This window comes from Brachycentrus maculatus, unplaced genomic scaffold, assembly GCF_059751285.1.
Source record: "Brachycentrus maculatus isolate JH-2025_06_01 unplaced genomic scaffold, ASM5975128v1 h1tg000116l, whole genome shotgun sequence".
In the NCBI taxonomy this organism is placed as follows: Eukaryota; Metazoa; Arthropoda; class Insecta; order Trichoptera; family Brachycentridae; genus Brachycentrus; species Brachycentrus maculatus.
Window position 1 is genome coordinate 973,755 of NW_028280869.1, and position 20,439 is coordinate 994,193.

A 20,439-nucleotide genomic window follows, 5' to 3' on the forward strand; every position below is an offset into this window, starting at 1 on the left:
AATTAGTCTTGATGTTTGTGATGCATTTTTCACCTTCAACTTAAATAAATAAAGTAAAATAAACTTAACTTCAACTTAAATAAAAAGTAGGTAAATACCTTCCCTATCCTTACTATCCTACCTACAGACGAGCCTCTTAGTAGGGGCTTTGCGGGTTTCTTCCCGCCCTTTAGGTATTTTGCAGGCACTATAAATTATCTATTACTGACTTAATACGTTTCGCATTTATAAAAACACCAAGATTTTGTTTAAAAACCATACTAGAAGCAGAAGAATAAAAAACATACCGACGCTGGAGGGCGAAATGGCTCAAAGCTGCACAACCAAACGGTTCAAAGTGGCTCCACACGGGGCATTTGGATGTCTTTATATCGTAGATTACAAATCACCGCGGGATTCTTTTGAAATAATTTTATTACCCTTGAGTTAGGTTAATCGAATAAAACTTAATTCTTTATTCAAATTGCTTTAATGTCATTGAATCACATGATATGGGCCAAAACATGGGAGACACGAAGTTTATTGTATTTGATTTTGTGTACAAAAATGTATTATGTAAGTATATGTAAACTGTCAACAGAAATCATCTAAATGAATCGTTACAAGATTCAAAAAAATACGAGCGTATTAGTCAAAATTATTAAAAATATTTCTCTCATCTACATTATCACATAGCTGATAATTAAAATTCAACATAATCTAAACCAAATGTTTTAACTTAATTTCATGCTATTGCAAGAATGGCAAAAACTTTTGATATTTTCGTTTTAAAGTCAAAACAATTTTTAAATGTACAATGTGTAGATTTATCATAACGGAATGAAGAAAGAATTAATGTTTAATCTGAACTATCTTCAGATAGTGATTCCTCAGAGTCTCGAATGAGCTTCTTCAATTCTTCTATTTCTGAGAGTTTATAGGTCCCGAGTGTGTCGTTGGTGTTGATGATTTCTTGTAGACAGTCCGATAGTTCATCTTGGATGACAGAATCAGACCTGTCCATGATCTTTTTAGCTTTTAGTATCTTCATCTTCATGGCTTGAAGTTCTGCACATATCGTATCGTTAGCTAGTCTTCTTCCAGGTGTCCCAATAGACGCGCGCCGAGCGAGATCTTTTTTCGATTTCCCAGAACACTTTGGACTACTTGCCTCGGGCCATTTCTTTCGGTCCACATTTTTAGATGTTTCAGGTTTTTCCTCTGATTTCTTTAACTGATTGGATGCGGATGACGTCTCTGATTTGTATACTGATTTCATTACGAGCGGAGTTATGGGCGACTGCATTCTTTTTTCTTTTTCCTTCGCTCTCTCCGATGCTTCGATTTTCTCCAATATTTTTTCCGTTTTTTTCACTAAAGGACTAACAACCGACGAAGTAATATCTTTTACTGTTGTTGTGTTAAACGCCTCTTTCATAACGTTAGTTCCTTCTATCGCTTTGGCTCTTAGTAAAGGGGTTAGAGCTTTTAAGATTTCTTTAGCAAATCCTTTATTATCTTCTAAAGCTTCAGATATATCGTCTTTTCCAAATCTTTCCGCACCTACTTTCTCTGACTTTACATTTAGTGACAAAATAATATTTTTTATCATATCTTCCATTATCTTTGGGGTTTCCCCAAAATCTGAAATTTTATTGTTGTCAATTTCTCGTGAATTAGTTTCATTTCTATCATTTAATAAATTAGACGAATTCATTTCTATAACCTTTTCTACTTTCTTTGGTTTTGATGATTTGCGTTTATTCGGAGATGTTGTTAAAAAGACCGAAGATATATCCTTAGATATCTCGGCACAATCTGAATCTTCTTTGGAAGTATTTGGCCCTGAACAAGTTGGAGAAGTAGGAATTTTCCTTTGTTCTACATCATCGCATATTTTCGAAGGAGAGCTATTTGATCGTTTTCTTTTGACCACTTTGCTATCATCTTTGGGATTAAGAGAAGTTTCTGAAAATAAATTAACTAACCGTAAAAACGCACATACGAACTTACAATAGCGATAAATTTAAAATAGCTTCCCAAATCATTTTAAAACTGTCAAATATGATTATGAAAAACTACTTTTGTTATGTTTTTACCGCGTTATTTATTAATTTATAAAAATAAATTAACTACTAACACTTACCCATTGTAAAATCCGGGATATTGGAAATCTATGTATTATAGATCGAATGCTGATATCAATGTAGGTGATCTGAAAAGTAGAAATAAAAGTAATAAAATAAAGAGAGCGAACACGAAAAAATAATGTAGGGCCCACACAATAGTAATTCGATATTCAGAAGGCCATTGACGATCCCTGCAGCGAAAGAGGTATCGTCTTACAGTCAGATGAAGTCTAGATATATATTTTTATGGGAAAACATTCTATGGCTGCGTTTGAACTGCCTTAGACATGCTTAAATGCAAAATTCTGTCTTGTCGTTCGCTTGTTTTATGGTACTGTGCTACTAAAACGTGGGCGAACTAATTGTATTCTCCGCGTGTCATAATCTTCTTCGATCGATTTTATTGACGATGATAACGAAAGTGCAAAGAGATCGAATGACCCGAGTGCATTACTGGGATATTTATAACGAAATGATTACGATGGTTAGTCAATGGTGACGGATAAGATACACAGAATAGCCCCGGACACGATTGACCCATTATTGACTTGTTTTGGTCGCATATAAACTATAATTTAAACAGATAAAATACGAGTATCTTAGATAATACATAAAATTGAGGATAGGGAGTTTATTCAGTTTCTGTTAAATAAATGCCAATTTGAATACAGATGTGATCAAAATTTGATGACATTGTTGTGAATACCACAAGGTGTGGGCACAGGGCGCAGGCCCTCTTCTTTATATATTCGTTTATTTAGTATTTATTGTTCGTAATAATAATAATGGCCAATGAAGATGTCACCAAGCCGTGTCGCGTGTGTTAAGGCAGATAAAAGACATTTCACGTGAATGTTAAGTATGACATTGTAATGGCGGGTCGTGAGTTAAGGGGATCGCGAAGGAACCTCGGACTTGTCGTCACGATAATAAATATAATATACATATCATTATTGTATTTCTCACTACACACACACACACACACAAATTGTGCGTAGGGCACTGCATCGGTTGACGGGGACGTTAACTCAATACACTGCACTATAGACTTTTGGATCTATGAATGGAATATATTTGAAACAATACAATTGAAGTAAGTGTAGAATCTCAGGAAAGCAGAAAATTACTACTATATAGGAAAGGAAGTGAAGGAGGAATAGTTGAGAGGAAAAGGAGAAAAGGAATAAGGGCACTCGGGGCTGCATACCCGTACTTGCACTTTGGTCAATTGGACACTGTAAAATGCTCGCGACCATTCAGTGGAATAAATATTATATTATTTTTAGTTCAGTATAAATATTAAGGTTTAGACCTAAACCACCTACACTTTAGGTGGTCCACTATGAATACATATATCATGACATTTTGTTAATTTTATAATTTTTTTAACTGGTACCAATATTACGAATACATTTTATCTTATACAATGTAATCATACCCTTCCCACACATTGATGATACATTTGAAAGAATAAAAAAACAATATAGGCATATTAATTTTGTCATTGTTCCTTTACGGGAGAGAATACAAAATTTACTTCACGACTAATTTCAAAACACGATCAAACAATAATTCTTGATTTATTTATCTTTTCGATCACACTTAAATTAATAATTTCTATTCTCATGTGGGATTATTATGGCTTCTCGTAGGAGTAACATACACTTATGTACACTCATATTTATACATTGCGTTGTGTCGCGTTATTTAATTAACAATATTTTTTAAAAGACCTGACAAGCATTTATTGTTTCCACTTTCATTTTGCAGTTACATTGTAAGTTTTTATGCTATTGAACCATTTTCCAAAACAAAAAAGATCGATTCGGTTGTAATCATTCTTTTTTGTTATTTAAAAAATGTTTAAATAATTCTATAAATTGTATAAATTCTGTATCACAAGAAACTAATATTCTATTTCAACAAATGCCGGATATTCATGAAGGTATGTATGTATTATTACATATTTGAAGGTATCATTGTTTGATTTATTTCCGTCTCTAATTGGGTATATTAAGCTGACTTCGATGGAATTGTAAAAATCACTTTGTCCAAATTGCATAACGTTGTCGTGTTTGGCTATACTGGAGGTCCCGGGTTCGATTCCCAAAGGTTGAACATACGTATAAGTGACCCCTCTATTTTTAATTTAATATCACTCTGTACTGGTACCCGAAGTGCAGGTCTGACAACCTGCCTTTGTGTAAGATAATACTAGGACAAAGCGATAAATGAACGAGTTGGAAGAAGAAAAAGAATTACGGGTACGTGTATGAAACTCTAATGGCCCTAACCAGTGCTATTCTCTTTTTCCTGTTTTATACTGTTCCTCATCTACTGGCTTTCCCATAATGATCTTCACCCTGAACTTCTTCACTTATGTTATCTCCATCCTGACAAATATATTCCACTCCTTGGTCTTTGAATCTGGAGCTCAGGACTGGTCACCTTACCTTCAGAAAATTGACGATCAAGTTAAGATCTCATGCATCGATGCATCGGACGAGATGCGTTATGCACATTTAGGGTGGAGACAGGGGTCAAAGAATTGGGGGTTTTCAATTGATATTTTTAATTTTGAGAAACAATTGGGATGATTTAAAACATACCATTAGTATTACCGATGATTGCGAGTACAACCTATGGGTGAGGAAGCAACTGTTCACCTTAAAATATTAATAACTAATTAATTTGTCATAATTTAAAAAAAATAAAAATTTTACGCAAATGTCAAATCGTAATAATTTTATTTGAATGACCTGATAATGGAATAATTTTCCGAAACCGGTAGTCACAAAGTTTATAAAAGTGGTATAACACAAAGTAAACAAAGGATGATAAGGAGAGTGCACTCATTTAATAAACGATTGTATATCACAGAGGAAGCAAAGACCGGAGATAGAAATGTAAATTTTTCCATCACCTGAGTTTAAGGTTTTGAGGTAATAGAAAAACTTATCCCCGAATGAATTTCCATAATATTACATATGTATATAAAATTTTATGTCCTTTTTAAGCTCACGCCTAAAAATAAAGTTATCTATAATGGTTTTAAAGCCTTTAAAATACAAAAAAACAAACGAAAGCTTTATTTATGTATACTCGTAGTACATATGTAGGTACCTACATTAACATATTGTACATACATATGTAAATATTTTTTATCTTCGATGTACGAGTAATCGTACATCGAAGATAAAAATAGCTTTGAATAAACTTGTCCTGTAATGCTTGTCGCCTGTCACAGGACATTCTTGTCCTTGCCACATGCAATATAAACCATGTTACAAGGGAATTCATGTTGAATTTGGCACAATATCAATAAATAAAAAGATATAAATACAGGTACATACGTATACCGACAGACATTACAGTCTAGTTAGGATGCCGAATAATTGAAAAAAAATATTTTGGTCTAATGCTTACAGTATACAGATACATTTATAAATAAATTGAATAACAAGCTTTCTGTGATTGTAAATTATTTTTAAAATATAAAAAAAACTTATTTTATCCTATCAGGTTAATTTTGTTAGTTTCTATTCGTGTAGATAAACAGTATCTTTGATCCTGAAAATTCGAAGGTTTTTTATTGATAAAAATATAATAAAAAACCTTCGAATCTGGATTTTCACTAACTTCCAGAGTTTTTATTTTTCATCGAAGAATCCGTAGTTCACGTAGGTATCTATATTTTTATACATGTGTATTGTAAGTACAATACGAATCAACTAAAGCGATAAAATATAACGATATTCCTAGAAGGATTGTACAGGAAAGTACCCTCTATATTTTAAAGGTGATAAAGGTTGATTTATATCAGAACAAAAACCCAAACCTGTCAAATGAATTAAAGATACAATAAACAAGAAGGAAGACGAAGAATATAATTGAGACACATCTCTCCCGGGCGGCCCACGTGGCTGAATGGTGGACTGGCCGCCCTCGGAGAGCAATAAAAGTGTTAAATAATTAATTAGGCGTATCATTACATCACGTATTCTAGAGAGGAACACAAATATTGGGCATACGAGATAAGTATTGTCTGTATCTGTCAGTTTATGACCCACTAAATTCAGGTGAGGTGATAAACACAGCTCAGTTTGCCGTCTAGCCGTTTTGGAAGCGTATAGTTCTAGTTGACCACACGTACTGTTGTACAGTCTTCCCATACCCACCTCTCGCTCGAGTAAAGTATCTGAGGATATTGTTGCGGTACATTCAGTATTTCGGGAACATTCCCGGAACATTGATATCTTTCACATATTTACAAGGATAGATTGTTCTCACACCCGTAGAACCAACCGGTAATGCGTATCTTCTTGTAATTCACTCATTCCAAATCAGGAAGAGTGCTTTTAAAATTAAAGTGGTTCTTCAAATAGTATTTTTAGTTATGCCTACTGATGTAAATTCCAGGTATATTGTAAATGAAAATTAATAATTTAATAAAAATCTTTTTGTGATTCATTGCTCTGTATTTATTAGTATTCATGAAAAAATAAGAAATAATAAATAAATAGAAATCTGAAAATGTGTTCTTTTATCTAACAGTTGAAAAAATCTTAAGCTGAAAAGAAAATAAATTAACGTATGTATATGCTATATATACCTGAGGTAGAAAATAAATTATCGGAAAGAATCCGCAAATGTAATATCCAAAAATCACCGACTCGATCGAAAAAAGTGAATTTCATTAACATCGGCTACAAACATACGACTCATTAAATATTATTGTCGACCTTAACTTTATTCATTTTTTGTGTAAGAATATCACTTTATTATCTCGATTAAGTCATAAATGTAAAGATCATCTCGTCAATAATTTAGAATTCGATCTGTAAAAGTTATCTCCGAGTTATGTTAATATTCTCAGTGGGAGGTTCCGTCAGGAGATGCAATCATTTAAAAATCATCATTAAAAAATGATAAGCGTAAATAAAACGGGCAGTTTCTATTCCGCCCACTGAACTGTTAATGTCCTTTGGCAGATTTCTATAGAAAACTCATATATCAACAATATTTATACGCATATTTGACATTATGGTCAAACGTTCCAGGTATTGTTATAAATATATTTATGTGCATAATATTAGTTGTATATTTCTAATAACGCGTGGTTATTATCGTAGCTTTCTTCATATAATTTCAATTAATTTTGTATACAATATTACCGCTATTCTTAAATAATAAATTTCCATATTTTCTACCTATAATTTACTATGGACCTAAAATGACAATGCGAAATGATTATTGGGTCACAATTGGCGAATTTTTATTTATTCATCCGTTCTTTTGCCAACTATCTGCACCCAAGTGCAATGAGCACCGCGACGGACGACATAGTGCTAATTGCGCCGTTGATCATTATGAAGGTATCGCTATCAATTCTGGCGCTTAGATTATTGTTCGTATCTAGGAGTAGAATATAAGAAGAGAAGGTCACTACTGCCACATGGAAAAGGAAAAGGAGAATTTCGGCGTTATACTTTTCCTCGTCTAATTCATTAAATTATCCGTAAAAATATATTTTTTAAATCAGATTTATAATAATCATAATAATTCATATTCATGTCCATTATGTACGCAATAAAATAGCGTGTTGCGATAAATAACAGCGAGATTTCGAGAACATCGTATTATGGTGATTTCTAAACTGATACGTTAAGGTAGTTACGTAGGCTTTGATTAGCGATTTGCTTGACTTAACGATCAGATTAAATTTCATGGGTGGAATGGCGCCATTTTGAAACAATAAATAAATCAACTAGCGATCTAATCCTGATACCGTGTTTTATGACGACAAAATTCTGACCCTCCTACAAACGATTATATGATGTTATGTTGTTATCCACGGAGAAATTTATTATCCTTATTTTATTATATTTTGGAAAACGTAAGAAAGCTTTTACTTGAAGGGAAAAAAATTCTAAAAAATTAGTCAAGTGAAAAAGTGAATGACAATGTGATTATCTCGAGTAGCTCCAACTATTTTAATTAAAAAAACTTTTCGAAAAAATAAAAATAAAAATAAAACCATCACTTTATTTTATAAAATATAAATATTATAGAAACAGTATATGTACATACGAATTTATATAACATTATGTTCCACATTAAGTTTTTACGAATACGTAAATGTTTAAGGAAAGGGAACGAAAAAGGGCGAATAAGTGAAAAACTACAATGCTTAAATCTACAAAAAAGATATAGATTAATGAAATGTGTTTTCTAGAGATGATGCAATTAATAAGAAAACTTTCGCCATCAACTGGGCTTATGATGCATTTTGGCCATGAGCATCCACACCACTTGATTTCTTTTTCTTGAAGTTTTTCAAATATTGTACAATATGGAGATCGAACATATTCTGGTTATGTAAACAAAATGTTTAGGAAGCACGTTGCAATAATTTATCAACATGTATGTCCGTCCAGTGCTAGATAATGTGCGAACATGATCTCAGAACCTTTACTTTTGATTCGGATGACAATCAAATCGGGGACATCTCCTAATGCCAGAATAGCATACTAATCACCTGAAAGCCTTCGATAACACTTTTTTTTTACCTAGCGTCCAAGTTACTATGAAATCTAGTTACGGCTTATACGACACCTCTTATGTTCTTACTTAGGCTCCAACTGGACTCCTTGTATTCAGTTTATTACACCTAATAGTACGTTCGTTAGTTTTGTTCCTAAGGACCATCCCGTATTGCAACACATCAATAAAAAAGTGCCGAAGGTAGGTAGTTAATTTGTTATCGCATTTTTAAAGCGTGTTAATTTATATTGAAAACATTGTATAGGCAGCGTTACATTTATAATTAAGAGGGCCATTGATTTCTAGGTGTTGGTTCGTGAAATGACAGCGTTAAGTATCGGATACGTATCAGGAGATATGATGAACGACGCGCGGTGGAGTTAATTTAACAGTAGAATAGGAATGATATCTCTTCATCTCGTGTGTGAGCTGTGACGGGTTATTGGCGAGAACTCCGCGAGTGGCTACGGTGCATGTCAAGAGTATGTGTCGAGTACCCACTTCGGTCAGCGCTCAGGGCAGCTGAATCAATTTCAGTACTTCGGGTAGGATTTTCCCCAATAAACGGAATTAGTATATGTTCCTTCTTTACCTTCCATATTTTAGACACTTGATAATACCGAATGTTAGATTTTGATTCGTCCAATCGTGCCAAGTCTTTTTTGGCCGTGTTCATCATATTATCTTATGTATGTTTTCTAGTTAACTTGTAATGATTTTTTCATGGTAATTGTTTTATAAAATACCGGTGTTCTGTTTACGATGACTTATTTTTTTATATCTATAATTTTATCACCGGTACTACTTAGTAAATCACTGTACGTTCAAAAAACAAAGTGTATATTTATATAAATACAAAATATCATGTTTTCCAGTACATTTCATGATTTGTATTTAAAAGTTTGAAATTATCTAGAATAAAAAAATGGATTGAATTATTTGCATCAACTTTTGTAAATTGTTGAAGGATCGTGCTCTAATCGTGATACAATGCTTCATATTGTGTTTTTAATAACCTCTGTGTACTATATAATGTTAAAATATTTTCTTCAGGAGACATCAAACACATGCCCATACGAGTATGTATATAGTACCTTAAGTGCCCAAGCTACTGCTATTCTGCTTGTCCTATCTACTATTCCTCTTCCATTCCACATAGCGGTAATTTTTTTCACTCTGAGCTCTTTCCCTTGCTCCATCTGTATCCCATCAAATAAATTCCGCTTCAACATCCGAGACTTCGTGTAATTGAAGTTTAAGTTTTAAATGAGAACACTTCTTTTTTACCACTTGCGTTATATTTATTTAAACGAATAGTTTCGTAAGCTACAGATGCTTCCATCTTCGGGTCTGAATATAAACTGAAGCATAAAAAAATATTTGTACTGTAAGTAAGAAGAGGGGGGGCGAGTAAGAGGGTGAATATAACTCAAGTGGTAAGAAACAAGTGTTCTCATTTACAATTTCACCATGTCTTAACCACAAAAAGAATGCCGAAACAATATATCAAGTTTATATGAAGTTAATACCGCGTCAATTTGATATGGCGCGTTATGCACAATCTGGATGCGGATAGGGATCAATAAAAAATGCAATAACAATAAGTATGTATGACTATATTATTCAATAATAGATATACTAACAATATAACTGATGTATGTACGAGTGTACACATATAAATCTATATTGAAAGAGGCTATTGAGGGCGTATAAATAAATAAAGCGAATAATGGAAAGCGAGCGGAGCTTGATTCTTAAATGCACAGATTCTACCAAATGATTTATTTAAGTCGTATTTTTTTAAGCGTTCTCCCAATTTTAAAATAGTTTTTTGGCAGAAAAATACTCTCAACTCTGGATTAGGATTGGCAGTCCCTGGCCAGGCCGGGGGCTGTGGGTTTGCTCGGTTCGGCTGCTGTATCGTGATTGAAATCTGTTCTCCCTCACCGGCATGCGGTACCCAATTTGTTGGGCGCGGCTTGTCTCTTGTAAACTCTGCCATTACACTCTATAGTACTCTACACACCGCGGGCCTCGAGATCATCAGCGACACATGTGAAATGCAACACATGCATATTATCCAGCTCAAAGTAACGACCTGAGCTGCCGGCCAATCAAAATGCGACAAAAATGTGCACACGAGAGGAAGCTACATATGTTGGACATGGCCTAGTTTAAGGTTTTCACACAAAAGACAACGAAAGCTATTCACAGGTTCGATTGTCTTATAAAAAAGTCCAAGTCCTCTCGGATTTTGGAATCTTCCTAACTCATCTCGAAAATGGATGTGAAAGATGTCCTAAAATAAATTCCACAAGTGTGTTCATATTTACTAGCCTATTGCACATCTATTTCTAAAGTTATAATATATGTAAATAAAAAATACAGTCCTCCAAAAAAAGTAGACACACACACACTCCTTAATTGCGTACTAGTAGACATACATAGTATGAAAAACAATATGGTGAAAAAACTCCCTAAGAATTAATTTTAATGAGCAAATATTTACAATGTGCAGAGAAAACTTTGTCCTCGGATGGTTAAGATAACTCAAATACAATTTGTATAATAACGGATGATTACATATGCATACATAGAAAAATCATTATTGTTGACAAGTTTACATATCAAAGACCACACGCTGCGGTTTAAACCTAATGGAGATACCATGTCCAAGCATTTTCTCCTTCTCGTAAACATCCAATATTTCACTTAATAAAGCCATGATCAAAACACTTGTTCGTAAATACGCATGCTCCATTTTATTACTGATGCTGAAGTTGGATTACAAAATTGATATATTATTATTTTTCATAATTTACTCACTTACTCGTGATTAAGCGATTAATCTTTGGGAAATTTAACAGTAAAATACGTTCCAGAGATGGCGGACCTTTTTCTTCGAGAGTTTGTATAATGAACGAATGTCCAAACAACTTAAAACATATACAAAAATGTGATCATTTTGCTTTTGACAGTTTTTTTTTTCAAAACTGTAGTATTCGAAAAAAACACGGACAGGGGCAGATTTAAGGGTTGGCGAAGGGGAGCGGACACCTGAGGGGTGAGGACTTTTGAGGACCTCTGGGTCCTACTAGGGAATACTTATGCCTAAAAACAAAACTATTTAAAAATAAAATGGAGTTGATGTCTAATTCGCCTGGGCTCTTAGAAAACCTGCCTTGGGAATCCATAGCACAAAAATTATCTCACGGTCTAGATCTACGAGGCTTGCACTAAGAAGAAGATAACGTTGAATCAATATTTTTCAGGGTGTCACCTTGACACACGCGTGTCATATGTTGTTCATATCTGCACTAAAGTGTACCAGGGAGACGAAACCTTTAAGGCAGACATACTCGTACTAGTTTTTTCGTCAATAATTGAGATAGCATCTGGGAGCTCGTTTCATTTTAATAATGGGCTGCAACAATATTATTGTCTTTTTATCGATGCCCAATAAATAATTATTATGATATCTCCAATATACTTGTTTCAACGTTCTAGAGAATAGGTATTAAAAGTTTCCGACGAAAATATCAGATACTTATCTTTACCAAAGAGATTTTAATTTATATAAGTATGTCAATATAATACTCAATTGTACAATTCAACAGTTAAATGGTTAGTATCATGAAAATTGTCAAATTGTTAACGCGGGTACACTGATGTACATCTCGATGAACTCGTACACATTAGCTAACACAAGCTTGTTCGAATACGCGAATGCAACCCAGAGTACCCTAGCTGTTACTGCTATTATTATTTTCCTCACTACTATTCTTTCTTAATATATTCTATTCTTAGATTTAACTGTGTAGACTGCAGGACTGATAACCTTGCCTACACAAAATACACGATGAAGTAGACGGTGCGGCGTATTGGTCCGATGCGGATGGGGGTAAATAAAGGAAACTGCGCTGGGAGAGGCATCTATCCTCCAGGGCATCTATCCGCATATTACCATATCGGTAACAAAGCGTCGAATGGTAACTTTCGACGCCACATAAATATCGGTGATTAAGTACTTACTCCAAAATGTAAGGTGTAAGGTCGTGTTTTCCAATTTTATTTTGTAATACTCCGATATTCACACGGAGTAATGTTGACAGAACACTTGATTTACTTCGGTCCATGTTAACGCCTTATGTTCTATATTCCCATTAAACACTAATATCGCTTTCTACGTAACCTTGTTGTTGGTACGCGTTCAGAAAGAGGTTTCTTTTGATTTTCCATTGTGTGTAACAACTCATATGATATCAATGAAGGATGTAAGGAAAACTGCAGGGCACCTGTTATTTTCAAGGTTATTTTGAGAATTTATTTTTTTCAGCTATAGAAATATGTATATGTGTAAAAATGTATATATATATATATATATATATATATATATATATATATATATATATATATATATATATATATATATATATATATTTTATTTTAATAGTATATATAAGTATATATATATTATTAAAATAAAATATCCTTAAAATAACATAACAATGATAAACTCATATTATTGATAACTTCAAATAACATCTGTTTTAAAACGATTTCTGTGGTTTTGTTTTTATTAATGTTATCATCATTCTGATGGATGTTTCATCTTGAAAAAAGTGAATATGTAGCCTGTTATCAGAAGTGGGGGCTTATATTTAACTCAAGTAACTCAAATTATTTTTATTAATTTTATTGCGTTCATTTTTTTCTTGTTTGTAAATGTCGCGAAAGTCGCATTCTTTCAAATAATGAGAAATAATTATATTTTTATCATTTAAAATAAATACGTTCCTGTTAGTAGAATAATAAAAAGAAGAGATTGTTAGGTTTATATATATTCTTTGAAGTCTCTTAATTTAAAATATATATCGCATGTAGTATGTGTAAATAAATATTTCAACGCGCTGTGTTCTAAAGTTTTTAATTTTATATATAATAACTTCAGCACCTCCATTACGGAATTGTTTTGTATGATTTATAATGTCAATTAAGAAATTATATTTATTTTGAAATACGAGGGGAGGAGTAGACCCAAGAATATATTTTAATCCAAAATGAGAATTAATTATCATATCAAACCATTTTATTTTTTTCAACTGATTCAAATCAAAACTAAATTACTTTCTTACGACTAAAAAACTCCATGGTAAATTAATGATTAAGAAATCGTAATTTTCTATGGTAAACGAAAGTGTTGAAACATAGAAAATGACATGATAAGTTATTATCGCCCAGAACCCAATACGTAAGTTATTTTTTTGAAGTACTTTTTATACAATGCAGAAGCCTATTTCATAGCTTATTTCTAGATATGGACTGAGGAGAGGATAAAAAGTTAAATTATAAATATATTTATATATATATATATATATATATATATATATATATATATATATATATATATATATATATATATATATATATATATATATATGTATATATACATATATTTCAATCTTGCTATCTCGGAAAAAATACTCATGGAATTTTATTTGCATGACTGTGATTAGATTTAAGCAACCCATAAATTTCATAAAGACAATAATATTATTATCCTTTTGGTCGTTTACGTTTAATATTCGACACCTAACTGGACAATCTGCATAGTAAATACGTCATCTTAATCGATTTTTTGATAAACTGCTGACCAGAACAAATAAATAATAATAAAAATGGAATAAGAAAACCAACCCTCGAAGCGATTCAACAAAAAATCGCCGGCAATTAATACGTGACATTTTAAAATTTATTTCACACCTCGAGTTATTGTGGATATATTGGGTAGCTTGACGGTGTACGCGGACGCCTGGATACAGTGGTGGAACATGGAGATCTAAGTCTGCCTATGTCCGCCCCCGTGGTGTAATGGTTGGCGTGTTTAGCTACCGTGCTGGAGGTCCCGGGCGTTCGATTACTAGGGGGGGGATGAAAATAAATATGGGTTATTTTTGAACTGTAATATATTTAAAATTACCCAGGACTGGACATCTTTCTCTACCACTTTCAGACTCTAAAACTGAGTCTTCTCCGCGGGTTATCCCTTTTTTAAAAAAAACTTATTTGAATGTTATCGATTATGATCGAATTGATGATATGATTTTTATAATTGGATTAGAATTGTTTTTGAACAAATTTGTAATGTACGTGTTTTTATTCTTCGTAGCAAAGATAACTCAATATTACCATCATTATATACACACACACATATATGTATATATATATATATATATATATATATATATATATATATATATATATATATATATATATATATATATATATATATATATATATATTATATATATATATATATATGTATATATATATATATATATATATATATATATATATATATATATATATATATATATATATATATATATATATATATATATATATATATATATATATATATATATATATATATATATATATGACAATAATACAAAAAAAAAACTTGTCAATCAGTATAACAACTCTATATACGTAAAACAATGTTTAGGGTATGGATAAATCAATATAATCTTAATTTATAATTCAAAGTCTATATTTTAATGTTCCATCACTTTGGGGGAGACTGGAATGTCGAAACCCGCTCCTTCAGAAGCGCTGGATTTTCGCTCTCAATTATAATATTAGAAGAGGATCCATTTATCACGTGAAGCGTCGCGGGCGCGGGTCGTGCGCGTTGCCAGTGTAAACACGGCCACTAGCCACGATACGCAGACCGAGTACCTACTACCTCGTACCTGCGACCATTGATGAATATACTTTTTAATTAATGGAATGTAATATACAAAATAAAATAACGAGCCATAACACTTATAAGAGGTGATTTATAGAAGGCAAAGAAAGAAAATTCGACGATCGATAATTCAATTTAAAAAGAAAATCAAGCAGAACTGGCTGCAAGAATACGTAAGTAGATTTCGCCATCGAATAGAAACAGATTCTTTAAAAAAATATGATTCGTCATTCTACATTGATTTTTTTTACTGGGACGAATCACGAGATTAAATAGTGATGGTTTAAAAAAATTAAAAATGCTATTTCAAAACAGTTTAGTTATGGGTTTTGAGGTCTCCGAGTCATGATCATTGTACATTTAAATATTGTGGAATTTAGAAACAACATACTAACATAACCTTTATTTAGGCGTTTAGCGTCATAATGGCCCAGTAAATGTTATTTCGACCTCTCTAGGCATAATGAAGGCGCTAAAAGCCAAGCTAGACCGGTATACAAACGTTTTATAAATCTATCACGGGATACAATAAATCTCTGTAAGAGATCTGATTCTATTAATCGTCATTTTATTATTCATAGGTTTTTTGTTTCCAAAAGTTTACAAAACACGTCGTTATAAGATGATTGGTCATTAATTTGTGAGCTGTCAAGTTCTTCGCCGTTCGCCGAGATTGACGAGTCCCAAATACATGTATTATCATATTCCGCAGGCGGCGCGTCTTTTCCTCGACTTGCCACGAATTTATTACAGAACCCTCCGCCAAACCCATAAACTAGCCGAACGAGATGATCGTACCGTCGATCAATCAATTTTAGCATTTTATTGGGTCCCGATTTGGCCAGACCGGGATCATTAGCGAGAAAGCTGTTGTTTTGAAATATTACACCTAAATTAAACTGCTGCCATTGATGGAGTTATCGGCTGATTTGGAGGACTAGTTAATCAATTTCCATATTGCGACAGTGCTGTGCAGGTACCATCACATTCCAGCCGCGAGATGAGAGGTTACCGGAATCGCGACTAATCACCAGAACTAAATGCAGAGCCGATACACTTCCGTAAATGACCATCACTAGATTAACAAATAAATCTAAATACCGAAGGTACTGAAGACTAGCAAACGCCCAGAAATACTCGAAGTCAATGTTGGTAATATCACTTTCGTTCCCGAACGTAATGTCATAATCACCCAAACATTGTAGTTACTATATCTAATCCACCCTAAGGGCTGTTGGACTTTAAACAATTAAAAACGTCTATAATCTTTTCCTGTGATTGTGAACGACGGGTTTACAATATCTCCATGTAAAAATCCATTATTTTAGATGTATCGGAATAATACTATAATAAAATTTGTACACTGTATGCGTAAAACCAGATGCAAGAAACCCAGCGGGAAGTCGAGTCGAATAGTGGGGTAGAGTAGTAATGTGCATGGGCAGTAGCCTCGTATTCCGTGCTAACAAGTGACCAACAAGATGGACGATATCGTCGCGTGATCAATTCCATAAAACTGCCGGATAGCTGATGTATGACTTAAACACTTTATACCTTAATTGCCACTTCGGAAACACAGCAATTAACTTATCCAAAGATAAACTGGATATCATACTTTCTCCCGGGAGGGGGTCGATATAATCTCATTTGCACACAGTTCCACGTCCTAATTGACGATTGTTTCTTTATTTGTTGTTTTTTTCTACATGGGAATGTTTAAAACAACAGATCCTAATGTTATTCACATATCGCTCACTCCTTTCAAGAACGTCATAAATCAAAAAACGTCAATTTTTAGCGGTGCACGTTTTCGGAATGCCCAGAAAATGTACTATGCCCCAGCAAAAGCGGCATATTTTTAACTTAATATTTACCCGCTACATGGCAGAAAGTGTTGTTTTTGCATTTTGAAGAAAAAGTGTTGTTTAATTATTTTTTTAAATATACTACATATTTTTCAAATGGAGAAAAAACCCTCAGGTTTTACCTAACAAGATATGTTGCACAGTAAAAAGTTCAATAAGTGGCTTGATATTTATTTTTAATACATTGTATTATATTTTCAAACTTTAAAAACGTTCTCCTGATAAATCAAGTTTTTTGATTTATGACGTTCTTGAAAGGAGTGAGCGATATGTTTAATTTGTCACGGATGTGTTAGGTCGCGTCATCACGTCGCGTCATTACTATCCTCACAAAGAAATCATCAACCAGTATGAAAAAAATGGACTATATCGTTTTTTTTCACTTTAATTATATTTAACTAGTGAAAGAAACTATAAGAAATCGAAACTATAAGATCACCGGAACAAAAATAAAAATGGAAAAAACTATGTTGTTTTTGTTGTTTTTTTTGTAGTGCGAAATATCTGATATGAAGAACTCAAATTTTGAGTCATTCAAACATAAGTAAAACGCATCAAAGTACAATAGAACGCGTCCTTATTTCACATCACAGGACCAATAAAAGAAACATTATAAAGGAAATGTGTTGTACAATATCTAAAAGAACTGAATACAGAATAATTCAAGCGTTTAACGAATTTTCACATTTTCTAAAAACTGTATTTTAAAAGTTTTATTTTCAATAAAGCCTTTTTCAATGTATTCAACTGAAGTTCATCACGTTTGTTTTCGCCGTTTTATTGATGTGCTTATGTAATAATTTATTGTTAAATATATTCAACATGATGCGTTTGTAAGATCATGTCTTAAGTATGTAATCTCTTATCTGGATATAAATTACACGTAACCTGTCAGAGCCGATAGAGTAATATGTTAGTGGAAACGATGTATTCGTTACGGATATACAAGATAATTTCTTTGTTACAAATAGGGTTAATGTGTAAGTACCGGTTATTTATATCAAAAAGGTTACGTATTGATTTAATAAAATAGAGGATCAACGAATAATGTCCACAATATTGTATTGTATATACTTAAATAGGTGGATTATCTGTCCCGACGAAGCAAATGGGAAAAATGGGATTTAATGTTTAAAACTGTACTTGTAATATGTTTTAAATTATTGATAGGTTTAGTAAAAGAGTTTATTTTACTTTATTTAGAATAAAGTGAATTTGGTTCCATCAAGTAAGCGATAATTTGACAATTTTTATGCTAATTAAATGGCCGAAAATCCTGACCTCATGTATCATCTCTTTGTCGAGGGTAATGGAGTCGAGACGAAAAAATATTCTGCCAAAATTAAAGGAACTGAAAAGGTTTACATATTTAAAAAAAAATCGTTTTAAATCAGAAGTATAGTGCTCCGGTTTCTTTCTCGTAAATATATTAGTTCTCAATCTCACGAATCGGAACTAAATACGTATATTTGTTAAAATCTCAGGAACGGTGTGACGTTCCGGTTTTTTGTGGTCTATTACGCGCCCTGAGCATCATGTGTGTGTTTTTTCTCTCTTTTTTTTTAACAATCCGTTATCATTGGTCTTTCCAGAAACTTTTAATTTATGGGATCTTAATTTGACTAGATAAATAAAAAGACGCCGGGAGGTCAGATGGGCATCTTGTTAACATGGTTAAATCATGGACAGGTACTAATAGTCGACACCTATTTCCACTAATTTATAGTTTCTACATAACATCTCCGGTCAGAGGTCGTTCCTGGATATTCCAAAGTACTGTAGGAGCTTAATTTGCCTAGCAATCATTAGCAAGGACACTTTTATAAAGATTTATTCCGGTAGTGCTACCAGGTGGAGACTTAATTTATAGTTTATTTCAGTTCTATAAATTCTCAACTGTGAAACTGAGGTTGTGGTTTCGATTCTCGGCAATTGAACACATAAATTGAAAATTTATTTTTAACTGGTTTGGGAATTGTGTTGTTTTATGTTTTTTTTTATTCCTTCCTTTCCAATACTTTATTTCACACTATGAGTTTGTAAAAGGTTATATCGAGTTTCCCATGCTCCACATAGATTTTTTTGGATCTCTATATTTTTGACAATCATAAAATCGAAAATCCTAAAAATTGTAAACATCATTTTCAATGGAATTGATCCCAATGTCATCAAAATTTCCTCTCACATCAGTTCCAACTCCTAGTGCGAAATACTGAGAAGGGTCCACAAATACTGCGGTTACTGCATAGTGAACAAATGTGACTTAAGAGCTCCGTAATTACTTTTTCAAGTTATATCTTCTTCATTTCTTTATATATTTTAGTAAGAGTAGTATCGATCGTCTTGTTTTTTTTTAATACTTTTTATTTGCAAAATAATAAAAAAAAACACGCAACATTGTATTGTTTGCACTTCGTGTGATTAACATTTGTAATTGTTCAGGATAAAGTTTCTTTTGACGAAAACTTGAATATCACCATTTTTTTGTAGGTTATATTTTGATACGGTTTAATCAATTTATATTTTCAAGAAAATGAGGAGGGTCGGGTGGCCTGATAAGCCCTGTACAAAATGTAAATTACACCGGGTTTGTTGATGGTTGTCAGGAAATTAAAATGTGTTATCACGATTTATAAAAATGGACAAAATATTATTTTCGCGCGATTTCAATTTGCCTAATCTCATGCAATCAAAAATCATTTGTCGAATAGTATATTATTACAAAAGAAATAGCGAGAAAATAATCACAAACGAGTGCGTTCCGAAATCCATCTAATATTATTTTTTGCAAATTAAAGTTGATTTTTATTTCATAAATAACTGGATATTGATACCAAGTATGTAATCAGTAATCAGTAATCATACATAAATTCGATGATTATTTCGCAACGCTGACTGCAAATAAATAAAGTGTACGTATTTTCACACGTGTGAATAATTTGCATGAGGTGGGTTCCGAGGGCACGCCCGCCGATGGCCAACTACCTATGCTTTATTCACACCACGCCAACAGTGTCAGAATAAATATTTTTTTATATTTTGACCGCTCCAATAATAAGAGAGTCGTCTTTACCGAAAATCGTCGGCTTGGGTTATCGAGGAAATTTCAGTCAAAGATTATGTTGATTAGATTGATGTAGATACAACGCATCCAATTGAAATATTTGATTTT

General features: G+C 32.7%; 1 protein-coding gene across 4 annotated transcripts in view; it reads right to left on the minus strand.

Moving 5' to 3' along the window:
• Positions 1-472: 472 nt before the first annotated feature.
• The window catches only part of LOC148309895 (uncharacterized), a 49,054-nt gene continuing 29,087 nt past the window's right edge, over positions 473-20,439 (minus strand). For 3 of the 4 annotated variants that reach the window (XM_088259323.1, XM_088259320.1, XM_088259324.1), the window contains 2 exons: positions 2,126-2,194; positions 473-1,947 (listed from right to left, as the gene is read on the minus strand). In XM_088259323.1, the coding sequence (XP_088115449.1) occupies positions 839-1,947; positions 2,126-2,129 (1,113 nt within the window). In that variant the 5' untranslated portion in view covers positions 2,130-2,194 and the 3' untranslated portion in view covers positions 473-838. Of the gene's footprint in view, positions 1,948-2,125; positions 2,195-3,546; positions 3,858-20,439 lie in introns of those variants that run through there. The other variant, XM_088259325.1, reaches the window with a different exon arrangement.